This window comes from Labeo rohita, chromosome 1 (genome assembly GCF_022985175.1).
Source record: "Labeo rohita strain BAU-BD-2019 chromosome 1, IGBB_LRoh.1.0, whole genome shotgun sequence".
Classification (NCBI taxonomy): Eukaryota; Metazoa; Chordata; class Actinopteri; order Cypriniformes; family Cyprinidae; genus Labeo; species Labeo rohita.
The window spans coordinates 31,360,439-31,373,590 of record NC_066869.1 but is presented as its reverse complement, the minus strand read 5'-3'; the positions used below and the strand labels follow the sequence as shown (position 1 = coordinate 31,373,590).

Genomic DNA, 13,152 nt, shown 5'->3' with positions numbered 1-13,152 from the left:
TAAACAAGGCAGACCTTTCCTCTCACTGTTGTGCCCAAGCAGGACAGAAATCCCATGGAGAACTACAGTGTGTTGAAGAGTAACCTTATTTTCCTGAAAAGAGAGTATAGTATAAAAAATGAGATTCCATGTTATTCTGTATATGTAAAGAATGTCTATTCATTGTTTTTAATTTGATGTGTATTTCTTTCTTTCTTCAGATAAATACAAAAAATATTTTTAAGAAAATCTCAGGGAGTCCATATTTGATGCTTAAAAAACACACACACAGCAATTGTGACAGTAATTCATATTAGCCCAGTGGATGAATAAATGTCTACTGAATCTTCACAATGTTTCTCTCATTAATTGTTTATAAAAAAAAGTAGACCCAAAACCATTGATTTTTGGTTACAAAAAGTGAAAGATACTAGTATTTAAATGGCTTTTAACTTTTAAGCATTAACTTTGAGGGTCCCATCCTCTTGCATTATATGGATTATTTTTTTTTCTAAAAAAAAAAAAAAAGTTGGTTTCTGTCGATCTGAAGAAAAAAAAAAAAAAAAAAAAAAAAATATATATATATATATATATATATATAATAATAATAATAATAATAATAATAATAATAATAATACTACATTACATATATATATATATATATCTCACATACATCTGGGACAGTATAAGAATTATTAAATGATCAGATAATTTTCATTTTTTGGGAGGAGTATCTCTTTAAAACACCCTTTTTCTACCAAGCAGAGTCATCACATACCTTCTCCAACTGCCTTGTCTGTTTTTCCTGGCAGGATTAAGAGATTTTGAGAAAAAGAACAGTGATTAGTGATTCAAAAAACACATGTCTGAGATTATCATCTTTAACATAATTTTCACTCATGCAGTTTGTAGTATATATTAAAAAAAAATAAAAAAATAAATACTAACCTCATATATTGCTTTGGAATCACCATTCGTATCTCCCCAAGTGCATATTAAACCAGCAGGTACTGATCTGTAATATAATGGTGAAAAAAAACTCAAACTCATAAACAATTCATGAACAACAGCAGATACAAATCTAACTGAACATAAATAGCCTATATAACAATATACAAAATTGTAAGCACTTACTGTTGTGAGGTGCAACATCTCTGTTGTGCAAAGTCGTTTGAAAAATCTCTTTCCTAAAAAAGACAAGGATAGCCATAACTAACTGGACAGAGGGAAATAATTTGGTCCACAACCAAATTTGTTTGCGTTCATTTTAGACATAACCGAATGGCAAGATTGGTATTTTACATAACTGTGGGTTTATTTAAACATAAAAATGCCGCGAAACAGAACACATTTCTGTTCTTTAATGCCGACAGGCGTCTAAGTGCGCGAGTGCCGAACTTTCATGTCTTTTAAAGTTAGTTATCAGTCAAGCACGTCCTGTTCTGTTTTCTCATTCATCCGTGCTTCATCACTGTAATGTGTCATTAATTCGACTGCTGAAAACTGTGCGGATATATTTTCGTGGCATGACATAGACGGTATAACAAAATATAATATACAATGACACTTTATATTACCTCAAGAATATACTATATGAACGATGGCTTGTTATTACAAGACTTATATTTTAAATAAGAAGGTGTACATTAGTGACTTTATTCTTAATTTACTGCTAAGTATAATCTCTGCCGATGTCTCTGACTATCCTTTAAAAAACAAATATTCGACAAAACACATGCACTAATCCATTAATTTGACTTTAATATCTTACCATAAAGTTCCTTAACATTAAACACTAAAAGAATATGTATAAACACTCACCAGTTCTATCATTTATCAGCCGAGGTCTTCAACCAAACAAGATGGCCGTTGATCAGAAAATTCTCAATCCAAACCTTGATGACGTCAGTGGTCACATGACTTTCACAACACTCAAACAAATCATGTAACCTTAACTAAGGACATTTGAGTAACTAGTACTTTTAACACAAATTGTAAGCTTTAATAGATTTACATCAGTAAAGTAAACAAACACTTTAAGTAAAGTCATCAAAAATAATTAAATTAGCACATTTGTTAGATTTTACAGCGCTGCGTGAATCAGTGGATGTGCGATCTATCGCCGGATGTAGACATAGTAGGTGAACCAGTGCGCTTTCATTTTGACGCCCATATATTACTCAAACAGATTCTAGGAGCATGGTGTGCGGTGTTACGCAATTCCGATCTCTGCAGCTGAAATGAAACTGCCTCACTCATAGATGTGTGAATCTGAATCTGCTACAGAGCGTCAGCCTTGCGCTTTTTCAAGTTGTAGTTTGTAGCCGTCTCACCCATCCGTGCCCTGTAAAGGAGGCCTAGGAAGAGACCAGAATCAGATATGACAGGGAGCCACCTCTAAAAGACTGCACAGAGAGCAGTAGCGTCCCCAGCCCTCGGGCTGTGTTTCAGGTATTCTCTTAAGGAGGCAAAAAGCCATTCTCACCCCACACAGACCTGTGCCCATCTCAATGGAAAGCATAGGGCCCCGCTCTATCAAGGCCCGCAGAACCTCGAGAACAAGGGCCAAAAATGTAGCCAAAGGCTCCTCGGAGCCCCCCAGAGAGTTTCCACAGAAACAACTCTGACTCGTGAGATGGTGAAACATAGCGTGATCAAGCCCACTCTTTGGAGGGGCGACTCGCTAGATCACCAAAATGGCATGAGAATAAGTCTGTATGATAAAGGTGGAAATCCAGAAACAGAAGGCCCCTCAGGGCGGGATGCAGATAGAGGGCCTCAGCCTAGGTCCATGTGTCTATCCAAGGATGTCCAGGAGCTTCCTGCAAGAAAAGATTTCCGAAGAGCTTACCTAGAGGTAGGACCATAGCCCTAGATGTAGTGCTGTAGTGGGGACCTGAAAGTTTCCCAATCGATATGCCGAAGGCAGATCCAGGCAAGCAGGCCATAACCATGGTCAAAGACCAGAGGGGGGTGCTCGAAGAGGACCTACCAAAGGAAACACACAAGACAGGTCCCAGAAATACAGCATGGTTAGACATATAATAAGGGATCGTACTCACCCACCGTGGTTCCCACGCCCGACAGCAGGCAATGGAGACCCATGTGGAAGGGACAGGTTAACACACAGCTAGCCTCAGAGAGCTGCACTTAACCAAATAATAGATGCAAAACTATAATCATCCTCAGATGGATCCTTTTTATTTTCTGTCCATACCCCCGAGTATGGTATGGGATTATTTTTGTGCCAATAAGAATGAACGTAACTTTGTAAAACTGAACGTAACTTTCCAAGAAACCATCAAAAATATGCCACTGCAAAAGAAGAAAAACACAATGAAAATGAAAAAATGAACTCAGTCGCACGAATTTAACATGCTCTTCAAATATGCTTCATTCTTTGTTAATGATTTTCAAAGAATCGTTTTCGCGAATCATGGATTCTGAATGCGTTGCCACAGCTTTCGCTTACACTTCGCAAATTTTCGTTTGCTGTTTTGGCACAACCCTCTCGTGGGGGCGGGCTTAACAGCGATCTACTCTGATTGGCTAATGAGCTTTTGATGGACAGTTGCCGTCTGACCTGGAATCACAGACGGTGACGTCAGTGGCGCGCATATTGCGGTGTGCAATACGTCGTGCTTTGTTTATATTAAGTATTAATGTTATTAGTATTTCACCTACGGTCATCTCTTGGTTTCTAAAGATGAGCTCCCAGGAGAGACACGGAGTGGCATCATCTTCCACCTCAGCTTGTCCCTCAGGGCAGCTTGAAGTTCGTTCGTGTTGCTAAAGTAATGTTAATCAATAACATCGATAAAAGTTTTATTCATGTACAGTGTGCAACAGTTCTGATAGTTTCTATAAACAAAGCACGACGTATTGCACACCGCAACAACTTTTCAATATGTGCGCCACTGACGTCACCTTCTGTGCTTCCAGGTCAGAGAGCAACTGTCCATCAAAAGCTCATTAGCCAATCAGAGTAGATCGCTGTTAAGCCCGCCCCCACGAGAGGTTTGTGCCAAAACAGCAAACGAAAATTTGCGAAGCGAAAGCTGTGGCAACGCATTCAGAATCCATGATTCGCGAAAACGATTCTTTGAAAATCATTAACAAAGAATGAAGCATATTTGAAGAGCATGTTAATTTCGTGCGACTGAGTTCATTTTTATTGTGTTTTTCTTCTTTTGCAGTGGCATATTTTTGATGGTTTCTTGGAAAGTTACGTTCAGTTTTATAAAGTTACGTTCATTCTTATTGGCACAAAAATAATCCCATAGTATGGCAGAAAATTAACACCACAATCACAACGTGCAGCATATGTTCAACCCCCTCGGGAGCTGAACACGCTCCGCCCACGCGCCAGATTCCCGCAGGAATCAAGCGGAACGGAGCCGCTGCCGCCGCGAATTTGCCCGAGAGGCGAACACACTCATGCAAATTCGGGTATAGAGAAGACTCACCTCCCTCCTTTGCGAATGCATCGTGATTAGCACATCCAGTTCTCTCCCGAGCTGGACGCGCTGCTCCCGACCACACACAAACAGCCCGCGAGCTTCGTGCAAGCAGCTACGAGAGCACGCCAATTCATCGCAAGAAATAAGCACTGAATGCGACGACCGCATTCAACTCCCTCGAGAGCTGAAGGCGCAGCTGGCTACCGCACACACGGCCCGCGAGCCCTGTGTAACTGTGCGTTCACACCGCCGCCGGCGAGAGCGTCAAAATTCGCTCTGGCAGCTCTGCCAACAACGCTGTAGAAAGATTCGTTGACGCTCTGACGATCGAACGCTTGGTCTTGTATTTAAAGCGGCTGCAAAGCAAACAAGCATGTTGATCTTGTGCAGACTGACCACAAAATTTAAGAAATTGTAAGAAAGTAAGAAATTGAATTGAATTGTAGTTACATGCAGTGGTGTAGTGATACCTGGAGAAGTGGGTATATGCATTAGTTATACACATGTATATACGCAAGCTTTTAATTTCCTGACATCTGGACGCAACTCTCCGCAATCCCTGACATGAACAGGCAGCATCTGGGGTGGAGGAGGACTGAGCGGGCGCGGGCGCAGCAGGCTCAACACCGGCGTCTTTACTGGGTGTTTTTAGCGAATACTTGGATTTATTCACATATGACTGGATGTGCCGGACTGTCATGGTTTTGGCTAATGCAGGACACTAGCTTACTGAATGATGCGCAGAGGGATTTCAAAGGTATACGCACAGCCGACTAATAAAATGGATATATGCCGTATAGCTGCGTGTACCCTCCACTACGCCACATGTTTGCTAACAAAATAAACCAATTAACTATACAGCCACTGTCTGTATATATTTAAGCCTAATGACATTTATCATTATTTTTTTTCCGCTATTGACAATACCACCGGGGAGACCAGCTATAGAACACTTGTTTTTACTTGCAGAAAAAAAAAAAAATTAGGCAGAGGTGACTGCTTTTATTTTAAAATATGTGACATACACCTCGTCTCCATCAGATGTCACAATTTTCGCCGCAGCTCTCTACAACACCTATTTTTCGTTTAATCCAACATGTATAGATATGTCAGAAATATTTTTCAGCAGCGACACTGTTTTGCATGCTCTGGCACTAAAGTTAGCATATGCAATTCTCGCTTATTTACCGAAAATATATAACGTTAATGCACATCAGGAACATCAACAATCTCAGACACCTTGGTCCACGCATCATTTTGCTTGGGAACTAATGTGGTCGGAACCAAAGTTTTACAGGACCGCGTTCTCTGGAATCCTCTCAAGTGGTGGACTTTTACATTCCGATTGGTTGCCGCCGAACCGCGTCATAGCTCATTACCATAAAGTTGACCTGACTTCAACTCTTCCTGACGCCCACACCGTCCAAAACGCGCCGCGCCGCGCCGCTTCTCACCGGAGCTCGCCGCCGACTCACATTGAAAATGAATGACTTCCGGCCACTTTGACACTCTGGCCAGCGGCGGCGTGAACGCACAGTGACGCCGTATTTCCACTACAGCGTAGCGAGTTGAGCGGAGCGGAGCGTTTTCCATTCATTCCTATGGAATCTAAGCTTAAACGCTTGCGCAGTGCATTATGGGATTGAAAGCGGCGCGGAGAAAGCGTCGAGAGCGGCTTTTTACCAGCAATTTTACACGCCCCAAAGCAGCGGCGTTATAGCGTTGCCGGCGGCGCTGAGCGTGGATTTGACGCTGTAATGGAAATACACCGTAACGCTGTATTTCCACTACAGCGTCAAATCTACGCTCAGTGCCGCCGGCAACGCTACAACGTCGCTGCTTTTTTTAATTGTTTTCTATGAGCAGTGAGCGCTCCAACGCTTTCTCCGCGCCGCTTTCAATCCCATAATGCACTGCGCAAGCGTTTAAGCTTAGCTTCCATAGGAATGAATGGAAAACGCTTCGCTCCGCTCAACTCGCTACGCTGTAGTGGAAATACACCGTAACGCTGTGTTTCCACTGGCACGTAGCGAGCAGAGCGGAGCGGGTGTTTTCAATTAATTCCTATGGAAGCTGAGTTTAAACGCTTGCGCAGTGCATTATGGGATTGAAAGCGGCGCGGAGAAAGCGTTGGAGCGCTCACTGCTCATAGAAAACAATTCAAAAAAGCAGCGACGTTGTAGCGTTGCCGGCGGCGCTGAGCGTAGATTTGACGCTGTAGTGGAAATACACCGTTACGGTGTATTTCCACTACAGCGTCAAATCCACGCTCAGCGCCGCCGGCAACGCTATAACGCCACTGCTTTGGGGCGTGTAAAATTGCTGGTAAAAAGCCGCTCTCGACGCTTTCTCCGCGCCGCTTTCAATCCCATAATGCACTGCGCAAGCGTTTAAGCTTAGATTCCATAGGAATGAATGGAAAACGCTCCGCTCCGCTCAACTCGCTACGCTGTAGTGGAAATACGGCGTAAGCGGGTATGAGAGCGTGTCTACCTCTCGCTGGAAGTGACGTCATAGGCTGTCGCCGGCCAACACTGTTGTAGTTTTTGTATATAAGCTTCAGACACGGGTGGGGTGTCATTGCCCAGGTGCACCAAAGAGTCTTAATCCGCCACTGCCTGGACGTGACTCTCCGCATTCTCTTCTGAAATTGGTCGGGTTTTCTCTGTATTAGAGTCCTTTTGAAGTTACTATTTGAGTGCATTCGTCTACTGGATCCGTGGACTGAAAAGTTTACAGCGGTTCACCGGTTTAAGAAATTAATTATCTGATCCTAAAAACCTGTTTCCTATTAAGGTATTGTTTTCGTTACTGATTTAAATCAGTAATCAATAATAATTATTATTCTACAACTCTGCGCGGATCCCCCTTTTTGCGAGTGAACAGACAGCATCTGTCGGCAGGCGCGTTTCCATTAGGCCTATTTTCAGTTCGCAATTTAAATTTGCGCATCTTGAAGGGTAATGGAAACGCAGCTACTGTCGGTGTCCTCTCTGACTGGAGTGCGGGAGATGGAGTGGGCGCGGGCGCTTCAGGCGCAATCATAAAACATTTCTCAAATCCCTGACCGCATCATTACTGTCTTTACTGGGTGTTCTAGCGCATATTTGCATTTATTCACATATGACTGGATGTGGTGTAATTTTTGAATTTTTAGTAATGAAAATGTTTGTGAAACATTTTGAATTGAAATATTCACAGCTTAAATAAACAACTCAAAATCACAAAAAAACTTAAATTTCAGAGCCTAGAAGTGCAAGCCCTGAAAATACAAGGCATTAAAATGCAAGCACTGGTAATTGAATGCATTATTTTTTTCAGTAAGTGCAATTCAACATGCTTTTTTGTTTCAAAGACATTTGTCATTAATTTTCTTCCATATATTTTAAGGTACAGAGAAAGACAATTAATGGATTTTTTTTTTGATATGTCTCAAAGGAGGTGATCCATCTGTCTTGACATGGCTCGGGATTTCAAACCTGGCGATCTGATTTTTGCTAAAATGAAGGGTTATCCCCACTGGCCAGCAAGGGTAAGAAAACACTAATTAGTGAACTTTATCATTATTATTATTATTGTTATTATTATTATTATTATTATTATTACACTCAAATGCTACTGTCTGATTAATGTTTAGTGCTTTGTTATTTATTGTTTATGTGTGCTGCTGTTTCATGTTCAATATATTTTGCTGTGCCATTTCAGATTGATGAGATTCCTTATGGAGCTGTCAAACCGTCAAATATAAAGTTTCCTATCTTCTTTTTTGGCACTCATGAAACGTAAGTAGAGATTCGTCAAAATCTTTACTTTAGTGATTAATTGTTGTGGAGCTTCAAATGGCCAAAATCCAAATGGCAGGCTCATTCAAGTCTTGATTCTGTAGTTGAGTTGTGGTTAAGTAGATGCAATGGTTATGTATTATATGCTTTCTGTTTAACATTTTAGAGCATTTTTGGGTCCTAAAGACATCTTTCCCTATTTGCCTAATAAAGACAAGTATGGCAAACCTAACAAAAGGAAGGGCTTTAATGAAGGCTTGTGGGAGATTGAAAACAACCCTAAAGTGGAGCTTAACGGACATAAGGTACTGTTGTCTTGCTGTGTTGTTTGTTTGTTTGTTTGTTTGTTTTTTCCCACATGGAGTGAAAGCTGTCAAAACCTCTCACAAATGCAATAGACTCACATCTGTGTAAAGCAGTGCACAAATGCATGCAAGAAATCCACATACACACTATGTGTGTCACCGTATGAAAATTTTCATGATAATTGCTGATGCTTTTATCATGCCTTTTATGATGCTAATGCATTATCAGATGCCCATTTTTTACAAGGTGATATGATTCTTTAGGGTCTTAATGAAAAGTCTATAACATACAGGTACATCTCAATAAATTTGAATGTTGTGGAAAAGTTCATTTATTTCAGTAATTCAACTCAGATCGTGAAACTGGTGTATTAAATAAATTCAGTGCATACAGACTGAAGTAGTTTAAGTCTTTGGTTCTTTTAATTGTGATGATTTTGGCTCACATTTAACAAAAACAAATGAGAAAATTAGAATATTTCCTAAGACCAATAAAAAAAAACATTTTTAGTGAATTGGAAAGTATGTTCATTTACTGTATATGTACTCAATGCTTGGAAGGGGCTCCTTTTGCTTTAATTACTGCCTAAATTCGGCGTGGCATGGAGGTGATCAGTCTGTGGCACTGCTGAGGTGGTATGGAAGCCCAGGTTTCTTTGACAGTGGCCTTCAGCTCATCTGAATTTTTTGGTCTCTTGTTTCTCATTTTCCTCTTGACAATACCTCTATGGGGTTCAGGTCTGGTGAGTTTGTTGGCCAGTCAAGCACACCAACGCCAACGGTCATTTAACCAACTTTTGGTACTTTTGGCAGTGTGGGCAGGTGCCAAAGCCCTTTAAAAAGCTGGTCAGCAGAAGGAAGCATGAAGTGCTCTAAAAATTTTTGTTAAACGGGTACAGTGACTTTTTTTCAAAAAACACAGTGGACCAACACCAGCTGATGACATTGCACCCCAAATCATCACCCACTGTGGAAACATAACACTGGACTTCAAGTAACTTGGGCTATGAGCTTCTCCACCCTTCCTCCAGACTTTAGGACCTTGGTTTCCAAATGAAATACAAAACTTGCTCTTATCTGAAAAGAGGACTTTGGACCACTGGGCAACAGTCCATTTCTTCTTCTCCTTAGCCCAGGTAAGATGCCTCTGACGTTGTCTGTGGCTCAGGAGTGGCTTAACAAGAGGAATACGACAACTGTAGCCAAATTCCTTGACACGTCTGTGTGCGGTGGCTCTTGATGCCTTGACCCCAGCCTCAGTCCATTCTTTGTGAAGTTCACCCAAATTCTTGAATCGATTTTGCTTGACAAGTCTCTCAAGGCTGTGGTTCTCTTGGTTGGTTGTGCATCTTTTTCTTCCACACTTTTTCCTTCCACTCAACTTTCTGTTAACATGCTTGGATGCAGCACTCTGTGAACAGCTAGCTTCTTTGGCAATGAATGTTTGTGGCTTACCCTCCTTGTGAAGGGTGTCAATGATTGTCTTCTGGACAACTGTCAGATCAGCGGTCTTCCCCATGATTGTGTAGCCAAACTGAGAGACCATTTTGAAGGCTCAGGAATTTTCTAATTTGTTGAGATAGTGAATTGGTGGGTTTTTGTTAAATGTGAGCCAAAATCATCACAATTAAAAGAACCAAAAACTTAAACTACTTCAGTCTGTGTGCATTGGATTTATTTAATACAGGAGTTTCACAATTTGAGTTGAATTACTGAAATAAATTAACTTTTCCTCGACATTCTAATTTATTGAGATGCACCTGTACTTTGGTTAAAATTTCTCAATGGTAGTGTAAAGAAAACACCCTTTTTGCCTTGTCAAAATCGGCTCTGCACACAGCAACCTGTTTTGTTGCATGCCTCTTTAAATGCTAATGAGCTCTGCTCACCCCGCCCCTTTCTTCTGTGGGGTTACGAGCCGTTCTGTTTACTTTAACTGCATTTAGCCACAAAACCTGCTAACTAGCACATTATTAGGAAATTGCAAAGATTCATAAAAAAACCTTATACTTACTACTTCTGTAGGCGAAGCTGGATCAGGAATGATTTGCACAAACATAGATGCATTTATGTAGAATGCCCCCGCACATTCCCTTCAAAAGCAAATGTAATCCACTGCATCTTCAGTTCAGATGTCAGGAATAAATGATGACCGCTATGCTCATTATTACATCCAGCAACAGAACACCTCAGTCGCTTAGGAGACATTCTTGTCTTCCCCTGCACCGGCATCATCACAATGGCGTACTGTTCACAGCTCATTCAGGGTTGGTCTAAGGTAAAACACCAGTGTGACTCAACTATCATGGGAGCCGCCTTGGCCTGTGTAATGTACTTCTTGCCAGAGTCTGGGAATGGCTTGATTTAAGAAAGGGATAATGGTTTTGGTGAATTTAAAAAAAAAAAAAAAAAAAAAAAAAAATGGATTTTTGTCATTATAGGGTGGTTGTGTACACACACTGCCAACACACATTTATGTTCAAACACCATGAAAAAGTGAATTTTACATCTGATCTCCCCTTTAACAATGAGAAATAGCTATATTGGCTGGCTGGAACTTTATAAATGTTGTGCATTGTGGTGACTGACATGTCACCACATGATATGATAGCATGTCTGAGATACAGTGTAGTGTTTATTGGGCATATTCTTCACTTAAAGCAAATTATTGGCATATCGTTTACTATTCACTACTGAGTTTTGGACTCAAGCAAAATGATGACTTCTAGATCTCCTCGATCAAATAATGTTTTTTCTCACTGAGATATGGGAGATCATGTAGCTGTCATAGTCTCTCTGCTTGATTGCAAAGGTCAGTGGATGGCTGTAGAATTGAAGAGAGACTACTATTCTGAAAGGCAATGCTTAATCGCTCAAATGAGGTCTTGCATCTCTGGATTTTGATTGTAGGGCTGTTTGGAGGGCCTAATCAAACTGGTTTAACTGATGTAATGAGGTGTGGATAGAATTAATCTGTTGCAGAGGTAAGCCCTGTAGATTTGCTCTGTAACTCACCAACTGGATGTCTGGCCAACCCTAGTGGTTCAGCTGTAAAAGCTTTGTGGATTTTAAAAATCTTTGTTTATAAGGCAGCAGAAACTGTTAAAGACACTGCAGCATCTTGTAGAGTGTGAAGGTCTTGTCAGACAGTACACAGAACTAGTCCCTCAGGCTGACCAATTCACCCAAGCTACTGAGCTGCAGACTGAAAGGAGTATTGTATATTCAGCCCCATCATCTAATATGTCATAATTCTCCAAGCAGTGGTCTTGATTTCTCAAGAGCACTTTATGAATCTTTAGAAGGATTTGTGGCTTTCTGGGGGATGATCTAGGTACAGAGTCTCTGTGGTAGTGTTTGTGAGGCAGCTCTCCGAGGGTTCAGTATTTGGATGCTTACTGTCTTTGTGGAGGCTCGATGGTTAACCTAATAGAGAATAAAGTGTCTGTGATTTACCGCTCTCACAAAGAGATCTGAGATTGAACTGCTGTTTGGTGACCTCTCCCACAATGCCAACAGCGAATGAATCCACTTCACTTTCTGATCTCTGTTCAGCTGCATAAAACTGGGACGGACATTCAAAAAGTGATGAAGTGATTGTCAATGTTCAGTAACCTTTACTGGCACATCACTTGTGTCAGTGCATTTCATTGTACCAAGGAATATATTTATTGCTGTTTTTTGTTTTGTTTTCTTTGCATCTTTGTTCATGTATTGGATTTTTTTTTTTATTTTATAATAGCTCATAAAAATCAGGATTTACCTGATAAAACAATTATTGTAACAATTTGTGGTAGTAAATTTTAAGTAAGTTGTAATGCTCTAATATGAAGTACAACTTGCTTGTTATGATCACGTAAAATTTACTTAATGTTGAACTTTACATTAATACATGTAAAAGTAAAAAATTAATTAATTAAATGTAATTTAGAAGTTATATTTAAAGAAATTAAGTAAAGTTCATTATTTTATAGACGGGAAATTTATAATTTAAAGTGGATTCAAACCTCTTTTTTTAGTTGATAGTGTCTCAGTCTACATTACTTCACACTCTGTTTCCTGTAAGTGGTTTTACTATGATTACATAGAGCAGCAGCAAGCGCATTAGGTCGCCATTGCAGCCAGATACATTCCACTTTGCACTGTCTAATTTTGCTGCACTAGCAATAAACATGTCAAATAGAATGCACTATAAACATGTTTGTCAACAGAATTGCAAAGTAGACTTTGAACCAATCAATAAGTGAATTATCTGCTGCTTTAAAACCGATATTGTTGGACATGTTTCAAGTTAAATGCACAAGATCAGGCACTCAAACATTTAGTAATATTAAATCTTACTGAAAATGGGTGATTAAGCAGTTCATATTCTGAAATTTCTAGATTTTGTTCAAGAAATTGCCTTTGGATGTAAATGGTCCTTTTCCTGACATGAATGTAAAACACTAAACTGCTACGATGGAGCATCTTGCAGATCACCCTTTTGAGATTGTCTGGGTCTGGAGTCATCAGGCATCTTAATCTGATTTTTATTTTGGTTAGGCCCAGATTCCTCTGTAGTTGTTGTATGTTGTAAAAACACGACCCATTTACACCATGCAACAGGCAAACAGTATATAACATGCT

The 13,152-nt window shown here is 40.3% G+C and overlaps 1 protein-coding gene across 2 annotated transcripts in view; it reads left to right on the top strand.

The window, feature by feature from the left end:
- The window catches only part of psip1a (PC4 and SFRS1 interacting protein 1a), a 76,253-nt gene that overhangs the window by 25,318 nt on the left and 37,783 nt on the right, over positions 1-13,152 (top strand). For both annotated transcript variants that reach the window (XM_051115854.1, XM_051115847.1), the window contains exons 2-4: positions 7,878-7,971; positions 8,145-8,221; positions 8,388-8,526. In XM_051115854.1, the coding sequence (XP_050971811.1) occupies positions 7,900-7,971; positions 8,145-8,221; positions 8,388-8,526 (288 nt within the window). In that variant the 5' untranslated portion in view covers positions 7,878-7,899. The remainder of the gene's footprint in view (positions 1-7,877; positions 7,972-8,144; positions 8,222-8,387; positions 8,527-13,152) is intronic.